This window comes from Lutjanus erythropterus, chromosome 23 (genome assembly GCF_056507025.1).
Source record: "Lutjanus erythropterus isolate fLutEry1 chromosome 23, fLutEry1.hap2, whole genome shotgun sequence".
Lineage (NCBI taxonomy): Eukaryota > Metazoa > Chordata > Actinopteri > Lutjaniformes > Lutjanidae > Lutjanus > Lutjanus erythropterus.
The window spans coordinates 14,521,586-14,535,231 of NC_139339.1; the positions used below are offsets into that span (position 1 = coordinate 14,521,586).

Below are 13,646 nucleotides of genomic sequence, written 5' to 3' on the forward strand. Positions count from 1 at the left end.
ATGCATTTCAGTGACCCCTCTTTGGCTTCTATCCATTAATATACTTTCCTGTGTGCCTCTGTAATGTGGCATTAATCTTAGACGATGTCTTTGCCAAAATCTAATCTACATTTAATCAATACCACTTCCAGGCGTCTTCCCCTCATATAAATGTGTATAGAGCTTCTTTAGTCTGAGGATGAAGGTAGAGGGAAACAGCAGTTATTAATCGTCTGTGTACTGTTGCTCTCCAGCTCTCTCCTGCCCGACACCAACTGTCCCAGAGAACTCCATCATGAAGGGAGACAACTTCACCTATGGAAGCAAGGTGACTTTCAGGTATCATTTGCATCCCAACAACACTGTGTTGTAATGTCGACAGGAGGAAATATTACAAGTCAAACATTACAACTTTGGAGTTTTTTGGAGTTTGACCCTATTTTTGTTTACCTCAGCTGTATGGAGGGCTTCTTGCCTCAGATCCCCTATGAGTTCCAGTGTCTCGCTAGTCTGAGGTGGAGCGGGGCGCCACCTGCCTGTCACCCAGTGACCTGTGGGGGGCCTCCGACCATCATGAACGCCGACTACACCCTCGACACAAACACATACAAGTCTACTATCACATATACCTGTGCAGAGGGATACAGGTATGGATAAATGACCAGCTGTTCACTATCTCCGCTGATGATGTTTGATCCTTTGATTGAATAAAAAAAAAAAATCTATAAGTTTTTATTGCTTTGATTTGTTTTATTTCAAGTTTTGTGGCTACTGAATAGAATGAAGTTCATTTGAAAGCTGCAAAGATTAGTCGATTAATTGATTAGTCAGTTTAGAGAGAATTAGTTTCTAACTTTGATAGTCGTTTCAGTGATTGTTCAAGTGAAACGTTGTTGCTTTCCTTTGTCTTTTGAGTTTTGGACTGTTGTTTGGAAACATATTGAAGGAAACAATTTGAAGACAGCATTTTGGGTTCTAGGAAATTGTGATGAGTATTTTTCACAATTTTTTGACATTTCATAGGTTAAACATTAAAATAGACACAGTCTGTCTTATGAAACTCTAAAACGGGGGAAACATTACAGCTTTTGTCCACAGGGGCCTCCAAAATCAACAAAATGTGAAACCTCCTTGTACTAGCTTTAATAATCAAAATAGTTATTAGTCTCAGCCTGAGTTAACAACATTGTCTGTATGTGCTGTGATTAAACAACATACATTAGTTTGAAACTAATTCACAAATGCACAGAAGCTAATTTGGATGATAAATTCATGTCGCATTGTAACTGCAACAAGCTGTTAAAATCTTATTTGGTTAAGTCTGTAGAGTTTGTGGAATAACTTATTTATGTTCAACTTTAGTTAAAAAAAACAAAATCTTATGAACTCATTTAACTTCAGTTTCATAGCACCGTGCAGCTGCAGCCTCCACTAACATTATGAACTCAGTATGAATTTGTAACACGTCAGCAGTTTTGATTGATTTGTTTTCACAAGTGGTCCTCTATGAATCTCTGTGGCACTGTGATTGCAGTAGTGTGAGTGTGTAAACTAAGCAGTGTGTTGGTGCGAAGACCACAGGGCTCCATGGAGGTGGTTTGTGAAGCGACAGGGGAGTGGAGCAGGCCAGTCCCCCGCTGTGTGAGCATCCTGTGCAGCGAGCCTCCGGCCCTGAGAGATGCTGTGACCGTAGGAGAGAGCTATGAGCTGGGAAACAAGGTGCACTATGTCTGCAAAGAAGGGTAAATGTGAATGAAGTCTCCTCAGTTATTATTCTGTTTTGTTTTAACTGAAACTGAAATATGTTAAAAGCTGGCTAATGTTGGCTAATCCAGACTGATCTTTTACAAAACCAAAGTCACTCCTTAACACAAACTAACCAATCAAGGCCAACATCTCCTGTGTTATGCGAGGTGAAATGACTAAATTCGCCAGTGAAGTCCGGTTAAGCAAGAGAGCAATATTTGGCTTATATAACGAGCGATTTCACCTCAGAAAAGACAACAAGGTAAAGCCCTTAAAGGTAAAAGGGTGTGTCGACCACCATCTACTAGGTTATTCACTGACTATGGATAAATACTTCATTCAAACTCACTTCAAATTATCCAAATGATCCCTTTACCCAAACAGACTCACTCATTTTACATTTGCTGCAGAAAATACGAACAGTCTGATTTGTCCTATACTAATCTCTTTCTGTCTCCTTCATAGCTACACTCTGATTGGCCCAGAGACCAGAGAATGTCTGGCAAATGGCGAGTGGAGTGACAGTTCTGCCCAGTGCGTCCCCCGCTCTTGTGGTCCTCCACCCGCCATCGACCACGCTGAGCCCTATGAGAGCCACCAGCTGTTTGGAGACACTGCTAACTACTACTGCACTGATGGATACACTGCTGGAAACAACTCTAAGATGGTGTGTAATGCTCAGGGTGTGTGGGCACCTCCTGATGGCATGGAGGCCCCCCGCTGCATTGCAAACTTCTGCTTACGTCCACCTGAACTCCCCCATGCGATTTTAGATTCGGTCAACAAACCCAAATACGCCAGCAACACTGAAGTGAGCTATAAATGTGAGGAGGGCTTCATGCTCAACACCACGGCCACACTGAGGTGTCTGATGGGCGGAGAGTGGGAGCCATCGCCGTATGATATCGGCTGTGTGCCGGTGAGGTGCTCCAGGCCTGAAAGTATTGATCGGGGCTACGTGATTGGCTCAAACTATAGTTTTGGAGCTGTGGTGGCATACAGCTGCGAAAAAGGCTTCCTGATCCGAGGGGAGAAGAGGAGGACCTGCAAGGCCAACGGAGAGTGGGGAGGAATTCTGCCTACCTGTGTACCTGTGGCCTGCCCACCTCCTCCTCCACTCAAGAATGGATACATTCAGGTCAGACACAAACACCAGAATTAAGACACACTGCCTGCACACATTAATCATACTCATGATAAAAAAAAAACACAATTCTTCTGGCCTTGCATCAGCGCTGGAAGTTAATTAAATTTCCATAATAACTTTTAAATGTGTACCGGATTTCTGCTGCTCCGCCTGATTAAGAGTCTTTGTGTTTTTGACTGTTTTTTGGACAAAAGAAGTAATTTAAAGATGACACTTTGATCTCTGTGAAAGTCGTGATGAACATTTTCCACAGTTTCTTTATTTTTTTGTAATTTATAAACTTTTGGAGGCTTTTATGCCTGTAATTTACAGGACATATGACAGGAAAGGGAGAGAGGGAGTGAGGGAATGACATGCAGCAAAGGGACATAGGTGGGAATTGAACCTACAAGTGCTGCAGAGGACTCACAGTCTCAGTGCACGGGGAAAACGCTCTACCAACTGAGCTACCGGGCCACACAATTGTTGACATTCTATAAATTATACTGTTAATCAATTAATTGTGAAAAGAATTTGGCAGATTAATAACTATTGAAAATAATTGTTAGTTGCATTGAGTTTTACTTTCTTTATTCTGTAAAAGACAAACCTTTGTCATATTTTAATATTTTTGATTGCTTTTGTAGATGAAAATAAGTTAAGTATAAATAAGTTTAATGATATATCCCTCTGTTTATTCCTCCACAGGGCAGACCTCGATTCACCTTCAACAGTAAGGTGTCATACGTCTGTAACGCAGGATACAGAGTGGTTGGTCGTCCAGAGCGAGTTTGCCAAGCCAACCGCCAATGGTCCAACAATGACCCTCCCACCTGCGTCCTTCTGACCTGTGACCCTCCACCCGACATCGTCCATGGACACTACAAGGGCTCTGATTTCCAAGTAGGCCGAAAAGTGCAATATGTCTGCGATGAGGGCTACGAGCTGGCTGGAGACGCCACCTGGACCTGCCTTAAGTACGGCAGGTGGGATAAGACAAGGCGTCCGCGCTGCTCGCCAGTGCAATGTCCAGAGCCGCCACTGGAGGAGAACCACCTGGTCCTGAAGGGCCTGGACTCTGAATCTGGAACTGTAGAATTATCCTGCGAGGATGGCTACGTCCTCGAGGGGGCCCGGATCCTCCGCTGCACCACCTCCCAGGAGTGGAACGATACCTTTCCAGTGTGTAAGCAGGTGTTTTGTGGTGCTCCACCTTCAGTGGCATTTGGTGGGCCTTCCTCATCCTCTCCTCCATACCCTTTCGGCTCTGTGATGAGCTACACATGCATGGATGGTTTTACGTTAAGAAAAGAGGGCTCTTTGTCCTGTCAGGCCAGCGGGCAGTGGAGCAGTCCTCACCCAGAGTGTATTCCAGTCGAATGTCCTCAGCCTGTAGAGATTTCTAATGGTATCGTTGATGTCCAGGGTCTGATGTACCTCAGCAAAGCTCTGTACAGCTGTAAGACTGGATATCACTTAGCAGGAAACTCTACTGTTCTCTGTGGAGAGAACGGACTCTGGATTGGAGGCGTTCCTTCTTGCCGCCCAATTGAATGCTCAATCCCGAAACAGATATCCAATGGAAAAGTTGTTTATACAAAACTCCAGTTTGGTCACGGTGCCACTTACTCTTGCCGTCGTGGTTATCGCCTTCAAGGCCCGGACACTCTAAAGTGCCTGGCCAGTGGGGAATGGGACATTGAGCCACCAACTTGTGTACAGATATCTTGCACCCCACCCCAGCCGATTGAAAATGGCTTTGTAGAGGGCCAGGATCGCAGTTTCGGTGTCACCATCTTCTATAGCTGCTTCCCTGGCTTCCAGCTGGTCGGCCAGGATCACCTGACCTGCGAGGAGTTTGGCTGGTCAAGTTCTGTTCCTGTGTGCGTGCCCTCAGACTGTGGCCTGCCTCCTCACATTGATTTTGGGGAATATGTCAGGGTGATGCAGCCAGGTGGTGGCTCTGATACAGGAACATTAGCTTCACCAATGGACTTGAGCTTCCTTCACGGGACGTTTATTGAGTACCGCTGTCACAAAGGCTATGACCTAACAAGCCCCACCAGGCTGGTGTGTCAGGAGGATGGAGGCTGGAACGGGACGGCTCCGTCCTGTGTCCCTGCGGAGTGTGAAACACCACCCAAACCGGAGCACGGCTGGGTGAATGTGACAGACACCTCCCTCGGCAGTATGGTGAGGTATACCTGTGAGGAAGGTTACGAGCTGGAGGGCGAACCTGTGAGGCAGTGTGTCTCAGGTCGACTGTGGACTAATGACGCCCCAGTGTGTCGGCCCGTGTCCTGCAGTGACCCAGGTGCTATCGCTAACGGCACAGCTCACAGAGCTGCTTATGTGTATCCTGAGGTTGTGCGCTTCGAGTGTAGTCCTGGATTTGTCCTAAAGGGGAGTGACTCTATTGCCTGCCAGGCTAATGGACAGTGGAGTGGGCAGAAGCCTAAGTGTGAGCCAGTGTTTTGTGGTCCTCCTCAAGTTCCCAGTGATATTTCTTTTAAAGGAGAGGACTACAGCTATAATAGTGAGATAGAACTGAGCTGCCAGCCTGGTTTCACCTTAAAAGGGAAATCTATCAGCGTTTGCCAGGCTGATGGCACCTGGAGCCACGAGTCTCCTACCTGTGTACCTGCCCGCTGCAGCAAACCCTCACAGATATCCAACGGACGCATGTTGGGGTCTGAGTTTGGCTTCAATGGCAAGGTGAAATATGAATGTGATGAAGGGTACATACTTAACGGAGAATCTACACGTATTTGTCAGTCAGACGGACTTTGGGACAAACCTGCACCTCGCTGTCACATCATAAGCTGTGATCCTCCTGAGGACATCAGTCATGGCTTCCTGAACGGCTCCAGCTTCAACTACGATGACGTGGTGGAGTACGTCTGCTTCGATGGCTATGAGGTCGTTGGGGATCCCATCCTGCGCTGCTCTGTTGAAGGTTCCTGGGTGGGCACCGTGCCTCAGTGCCGGCCATGTGTCTGCACGCTCCCAGTGGTGAAGTTTGGAGTTGTTCTTGGGCGTAACCGTGCCTGCGGAGACCAGGTGCACTTCCAGTGTGACGACGGCTACAAGCTGCTGGGTCCCTCTCAAGCTGTGTGTGAGAAGGGAGGGGTGTGGAGCCCCGGGGTGCCGATGTGTGGCCGAGGGAGGTGCAGTTCCGCCCCGCCTACAGTTCCCAACGCTGTCCAGCAGGGCGGCACTGCCACCTTCTCAGATACCGTTATATACAGGTGTCGGCCAGGCTACCAGCCGAAGGGGTATCCACACCTCTCCTGCGGAAGAGACGGCAGGTGGGGGGAACCCAGGATCAGCTGTGAGCCTGTGAGCTGTGGAAAACCTCCAGCTGTTGCCCACGCTCAGATGGTGGGAGACACCTTCACCTTCCCAAACCAAATCACATACAGGTAAATACTGTAGTTATTACTGTCATTTGTGTTAAAACCTTATTTATAATGGCATTTCTGATGGACATTAGCAACCACGTTTCTGGTGGGGTGTTGATTTACATTCCTGGTAACATTTTGACATGAAATAGTAGGGTAAACACCAGAGTGACCAATGATAGAGTCGGGATGCTGCTATTGTGCATGTTTGCTCAAAAAAGGCTCTGCTACACTAAAGCCCATTTTTCACTTGATAAAAAACCCTGCTAACACCTAACAACATCTGGCTTTTGTCCTTGATAGGAAAAGATACATTCTATATTATCTATCTCTATATATATATATATATATATATATATATATATCGCCCCCCAAAAAACAACTGCAGATAGATTCAACCAATCACAGATAACGGATATATCGTCCAATCACCCAAGCCTATCTCAAACCACCCAAAAAATACATTTGAAAAACCCCACAGATCTTGTTGTGAGCAGTTTTATGTTGGAACTGTTTTCTTTCTATCAAGCTAATCCCACCGACCATATCACCATGCAGAAGGAAGCGTGTTACTACTCATGGATGAGAGGCAGTAATGGTGTCCTCCTCAGCTGATCTGTAACATTAGCGCCACTGATCTGGCTAGCACAGTGATACGGTTGGTGGGTGTAGTTCAGTAGAAAGAAAATAGTTTTGATTTTAACTAGAACTGCTCCTTTAACTTAATTAAGAGTCATAGAGAAAAAACTAAATGATTCACGGTGGACAGAAAAGTTTTTTTTTTCATTTTCTTGTGTTTCCCTCTTGCTCTCCAGGTGTGACGACGGGTACGAATTTACCTCACAGACAGACTCTCTCTCCTGCCAGAGCGACGGCACCTGGTCAAAACACAGTATTCGGTGCCGCCCCGCCCCCTGTCCGTTCCCCCTCAACGTGTCCGTCCCCCATGTGATGATCAGTGGGAAGGAGTTCACTGCTGTGGGAGGCACCATTGCCCTCTCCTGCCCTCCTGGTCTCTACCTGCAGGGGTCAGCACTGGCTGAGTGTCAGGTAGGAATTGATCAATGATTTGTCTCTAAAGTCTTTGTAGATTCTTAATCTTCATGTGGCTCCCTGGTTGGATAATGATTAACAAGATGTTCTTGATCACTTTGTGCTTGCAAAGAAGATGTGACCTAAATAACTGAGCGAGAGATTTAGTGCAGACGTGACATGTTTGCATCATCGCTAGGATCCAAAGAAGCAGCCATGTTTTTCCTCTTCACAGTGACAACACTCTGCACATATTACGTCTGTTTTCCACTGAATATGTCAATCAGAAACCATGAATAATGGAGCACTTTCCTGTTTTAATTTGTACTAAGCTGGGTGGAAGCTGGGCGCCAAGCATCTCTTCAATTTCCTGTGAGCTGGTGGTTTGTGAGAAACCCCCTCCTCTTCTTCACGGTGTCACAGAGGGAGACAGCTACAGCTACGGAGACTTTGTCATGTATTCATGCCTGCCAGGCTTTGAAATGAAGGTACTGCTCATCGAGCCAAGTTTCCTTTCATAGAGTTTATTAGTTAAGCAGCTAAGATAAGGAAACATGGGTTAATGAATTACCTCACCTGAAAACACAGAGGGACAACAACATCACAAAGACAAGCAAAACCAGCTGTGTTAGAAAATCAAATTAATACAGAATTGTAGATAATAGAAAACATTCTTGCTTTGCTGCAAGTTCAAACTTGTGTCATAATATGTTTTTTTCCATGTTTTCTTAGAGGGATAGTTGGATTTGGGGTTGTATGAGGTTTAGGTGTACACTGTAAATAAATTTCACCGCTTTACCTTGTTGTCAGACATTTTTTTTTACAGAAAACTGTTTATAAGCTAAATATAGTTTAACTTGCAGAATACGGGTCTACCATACCACTGCCTTGATTGGTTAGTTTGTTTGTGTTATTGTGTGACTATGGTGTTTTAAAAGGACAGTTTGGACTCACAATACAACACAAACAAACAAACTGACAGATGAAGAGGTTGACCAGCTACTCTACTCTTACTCAGCTACTCTTGTGTTCTGCTCAGTAAAATTATTGATTTCATCAGTGGAGTTTGGTTGTTGCAGAGAGAGTGATGTTTGGCTTATATAACAGTGGTTTGCCTTCGTAAATGGCTGTCTGAATGCAAAGTAAAGCATTAAAAATAATCTAAATATAGCGTGCACTTAAAGTAACATTGGTTGTTTTAGTTGGACTTTCTTAAGTTGCTAAAATCCCTTTTGTTGCTGACCCTGTCCACAGCAGTACATTGCTTCTGCTGTAGGTAATACACTGATAATCATTAACTACCTCATAAACACCACATCAAACAATCCAAACTACCCCATTAACTCCTAAAAGATGTAATTTGAGTACGATCGAACCCCAAAAAGTCTCTGTTGGCCACTCACTGCTGTATTACAGCAGGAGGCTTCCTCTCCTCTCCTGCACTGTGCTGGCTGTCCACACTGATCTAAAGGCTGACCAACAATTTGATTACAGAAAGTCACATGATTTCTCCTCAGCAATCAATAGCAGTGTGTTTTTAGAAAGCAAACAGAGGGAGCTGAGTCACTCTTTTCCTGACACTGATACCCACTGATATACTATCCTCCTCTGTTTGAATGCTCACTACAATGACTGCCTTTTGTTACAATGAAGACACAGGTAGAGATTACAAACTGCTGACTTTAATATCAGTGACCTGTGTCAGACAGTTTTGTAAAAAAAAACAAAAAAAACAAAAACAAACAAACCAAACAAAAAAAAAGAAAAGGTTCATAGTCTAAGGCCAAAATGAGAAAATCTATATCATGTGTCTTGATTGTATCACATTCCTTGCTGTTGCTACAGATCAATATAAGCTAATCTTTGCTGTGTTTAGGTCATCTGCTCTTCTTGTAGCTTCACACTTTGTTCCTGTTGTTGCAGGGAGACTCTATCCAGACCTGCCAGGGAGACAGAACATGGAGCGGCACCCAGCCCATGTGTGTTGGTAGGTTTGTGTACACATGGGGGATAGACCTGTATAACTGTCTGTAAAAAAAATCACAATAATAATAATGATAATAATAATAACTTTATATTTATATCAGTAAAAACAGTTTATAAAGTGCTTTGACAGACAAAGCAAAAGAGCAGGACATGCAGTGTGCAATGTGACAACACAAAGCCAAAACAGTGAGGTCAGACAGAGGCAAGACAGAATCTAAAATTCAAGTAGACGCTAAAACTGTAAAAATAAGACAGAACAGGAAGACGAGCAAACATGTAGTAAGAATAAATAAAAAACAAAACAAAACATGACAATAGGAATAAATAAAATAAAGGGCTAAGAATGCAGGGATAGCGTCACATGATGTTGTCTAGTCAGTATAAAGATGGAATAGATAATAAGGTGACATCACATAATGTCAATATAAATAAACACAAATAAAAGGAATAAAAGGAATAAATAATAATATATAATAAATATAAAAATGATTAAAATGGTTTAAACAATGACATCACTCAAAAGCAAGTCTATAAAAATGGGTTTGAGAAGTGATTTAAAAGATGTCACTGATTCTGCGAGCCTCATCTCCTCTGGCAGGTTGTTCCAAAGTTGAGGGGCTCCTCGGTATTTATGTGTTTTAAGTCTTGGCAGTTAAAGCAATAATTCACCCAAAAATGAGAATTCACTCAATATTTACTCAGATCTCCAGTTCACAAAACACTCCTGCAGCTTCAGCAGAAAATAGTGTTGCAGCCAAATCCAGTATAATTGAAGTGAATGGTGACCAGTTTTGATCACCATTCACTTCAACTTTTAGACAATGAGTCACATGCATGCCTTTATTAAGGTCTATAAGCATATAAATACACTATTTATTCTATTTGCAATTTAATTTTCAGTTTATGTCATCACTGTTTTCATTCTTTATCTGTGCCTTGTTATTTTTACCCTATGTTTTTTTTAATCTGTGTTTTATTTTTGTCCCCCCAACTGAACTTGTAAATATAATTCATAGAGCTTTTCCAGTATTTTGTTAAGTTTTGAGGGCTTTGTTTCTATCCTAGTGTTTTTTTGACCGCTTTTGTTGGTGTTGTTTGACTCTGAATGTTATATATGTTTACATCGGGTGTCTAAGAGAAACAGCATTTTGATCCTCTATATGTTCTGCACATGTGGCAGAACTGACAGTAATATTGGCTGTGACAGAATCTGTAGCCAAGGGATAACATTTTTGCATCCGAGGCATTCTGATTTCTTTTGTTTACATTTATCTGCATTTATATTCAGATTAGATATAGAGATTTGTTTCAAGCTCTATTACTGCATCTCAAGTTGCAAATCAGACTGTTAACAATGACCAGCACAAGGAAGTGGAAATCTTGGCCAGGATAAACTGTTATCTGGACATCTACTGGCTACACCGGAGGCCCAGGACTATTATTCATTGCCCCCAGAGACAGACTTGCTTTCCAAATCACATACTCTTTCTGTTTACTTTTAGTACATTTAGCCCTTATAAAGTACTTACTGTTGCATGCAGTATGCGTACAATTTCATAATATTGCTTCAAGTTTGGTGTGTTAATGATTAATGATTAATCACTTAACTGTTGTTAAGAATTTAACCAATAGTCTAGAAATGACATTTGATATTGTTTTGTCTTTGTTTGAATAAGGAAATTTAAACTTAGAATGAGAAAAAAGAAATAGAAAAAGCCAAGAAAAGAATGTTTTGTATCAATTAATTTTTTCAGTGTTAATCGTTTTATCGATTTTAGCATTTTCAACTCTCGGTTAAGGAAAATGCACAAAATGTGCAATGCTTGGTGATGCTGAAAACTTGTGTAGGCCTACTTTTGCTTTACATCCATGTTGGCCTAATTTGTGTTTCAGTTTGTGTGGAAAAGGGAAGATAAACAGACATGTACACTGTTTGCTGTTGTCCTATTTGATGTCTTCAGATTCAGTTGAAAATACTGAACACTTTCAGAAAAATCTCTTTTATGTAGGTTGAATGTATAAAGGATGAAACCTTGAGTTTTGCATACTGTTATGCATACACCAAAAGGAATGTTAGGTTACACCCTCTACACCTTTACCCTGAATACATTTCATATATGAATACACACGTGGATCAGCCCCTCCACACCTGTGACACTGTGTTCATACTTGTCTATTGTCTCCTCAGCACAGTCCTGTGGGCCTCCTCCCACAGTACAGAACGCACAGGTCCACACAACAGGAGACACTCATCTACAAAATGCAAGTTATGTGTGTAATGACGGCCTGCAGCTGGCCGGCCCAAAGACTCTTGTCTGTCTGGCCAACGGCACATGGAGTCTGCCAGCACCTACATGTGAAGGTATGGAGGACGGCCTGATCATCATCAACATCCATCGTCATTGTCGTTTCTTTCTGAATTGTTTAATCTCTGTTATTTTCTCTGATGTCAGTGGCTAAAGGATGCGACAGCCCCAAACAGCTGCTGCATGGCAAAGTGCAGGAACACAACCTGAACACAGGGCGCGCTGTGGAGTTCCAGTGTGATAAAGGCTACAACCTGGTGGGAGATCCACTTGTGGTGTGTAGAGGAGGCAACGCCTGGAGCTCCACTTTCCCCACCTGTCAACGTGAGAAACTGCACACACACCGCAACACTAACAGACGGTTACACAGAAGCATGCATGCAAAAGACGGGGAACTTAACTGATGAGATTTGAATGAGTGAATTTATTACCACCTGCCACTGTGTCCTACTGTGTTTGTCTGGGTTCTTGTTCTGTTTGACTTTAATGAGCATTGTCGCAATAGTTGCACCACACAATACAAGTACACACCCCGTGCAAAATTCTTTGCAACACCACTTAGTTTCCACATCTGTTTCACAACAAAAGGGTTTATGAGTCTTTTTCCAGGCAACAACAGTTTGAGTCAGAGCAGTGTACTGAAATACACACAGTTTACGTCAGGATGTGTTTAAAAATGAAACTTAGAGTTGACTTCTAAGAAAAAAATTCTGAGAAAAAAAAATAAAGTAAAAAATGATGTACTATGTAACAAACATAAAAATAATCTTGGATTCAAACATATTTTGTGGACATGAAATACATCTCTTTGTATGCACTGTTGACACCAAACATAAGCTGCATTTCCATGACAGGAACTTTCTCCGGGGACTAGAGAGCTTTGAAGGAACTCTGTGTTTCCACCGCTGGGACCAGAGTCTAAATTAAGGTCCATGGTCCCAGAACATCCCTGCTCGGGGGTAGTACTTCCAAAAAGTACAGGAAATTTAGGGACGGGGTTTGCAGGGCTGAACTTTTCTGATTTGTCATGTACTGGCAGCATTTTATCTCAGCCAGATTTGGGCTTTGACACATCAACATGGAGTTACAACAATGAATCACAATCACCAGCAGTGCAACTTGAATTTCCTCTATGTGTACTGTTGTTGCACAAATAATATGCCTGTCTGAAAATACAGCTACTGCATTTTCATATGTCAAGTAAACAAATTTGCCTAATCTTTACAGGTCTTTAGACCATGGTGGAAGTGCAGACAATGGGCTGAGGGAACCTCTTAGTTCCTTGAAAAGTAGTACCTGGGACTAAAAGTTCCAGGTACTTTAAGTGGAAGCATAATGAAATTCTTTTGTGAAAGTTGTCAAGCTCAACTTCTGTGATAGTTTGCCATGTCTGTGTTGGTGTCTCATTGGATACATCTAAAGATATTTTCAATATTTATTTACCCCAATTTACATACATGGACAAAAAGAACATCACCAAATACAGCCTGTCGATCATACATGGGTCTAAATAGGTATCACAGAGAGAGGGTTAGTTTAAAAACATTAAAAAGGTTTTGTAGTATGTCACTGACACTCTGACCTACTTAAAACTAAAGCAGAGGAGTCCTCGGACATTAGGAGACTGGTTTGGTGTTGTGACTTGGATACAGAGACAGCAAAATAATGAATGTGAGCAGGTACGCCATGAAGCCCAGATTCACACTACTGACTGCAGATTTAGACTCCTGCAGTGCAAATGCATCATGAATACTTACGTAACTCCCTATGACAACATTTTGATGCCAAAAATCCAGACCAGCGTGTGCAATACAAGAGCATACTGTAATGTCACTGTGTATAGGATTGCCCAAGGATCACAGAATTTTGTAAAGATGTTCTTGACACATTATCACAAATAGTTTCAGCCACTAAAATCAACTAAAAAACTGTTGAAATCTGTTTTATTGGTCTATTCTCTTAGATTCCAGAGGTTAATAAAATATACAATATCTGCCTTTTGGAAAACCTCAGAAGCTACTGAATAAAAATACCTTAATTAAAAAAAAAAAACCAATTCCTCTTTTCTGT

General features: G+C 42.5%; 1 protein-coding gene across 1 annotated transcript in view; it reads left to right on the top strand.

Moving 5' to 3' along the window:
- svep1 (sushi, von Willebrand factor type A, EGF and pentraxin domain containing 1) overlaps window positions 1–13,646 on the top strand; it is a 121,141-nt gene that overhangs the window by 97,458 nt on the left and 10,037 nt on the right. The window contains exons 34-43 of the mRNA XM_084711731.1: window positions 234–318; window positions 435–626; window positions 1,554–1,721; window positions 2,191–2,863; window positions 3,560–6,273; window positions 7,068–7,302; window positions 7,617–7,772; window positions 9,208–9,271; window positions 11,459–11,632; window positions 11,724–11,900. Of these exons, the coding sequence (XP_084567857.1) occupies window positions 234–318; window positions 435–626; window positions 1,554–1,721; window positions 2,191–2,863; window positions 3,560–6,273; window positions 7,068–7,302; window positions 7,617–7,772; window positions 9,208–9,271; window positions 11,459–11,632; window positions 11,724–11,900 (4,638 nt within the window). The remainder of the gene's footprint in view (window positions 1–233; window positions 319–434; window positions 627–1,553; window positions 1,722–2,190; window positions 2,864–3,559; window positions 6,274–7,067; window positions 7,303–7,616; window positions 7,773–9,207; window positions 9,272–11,458; window positions 11,633–11,723; window positions 11,901–13,646) is intronic.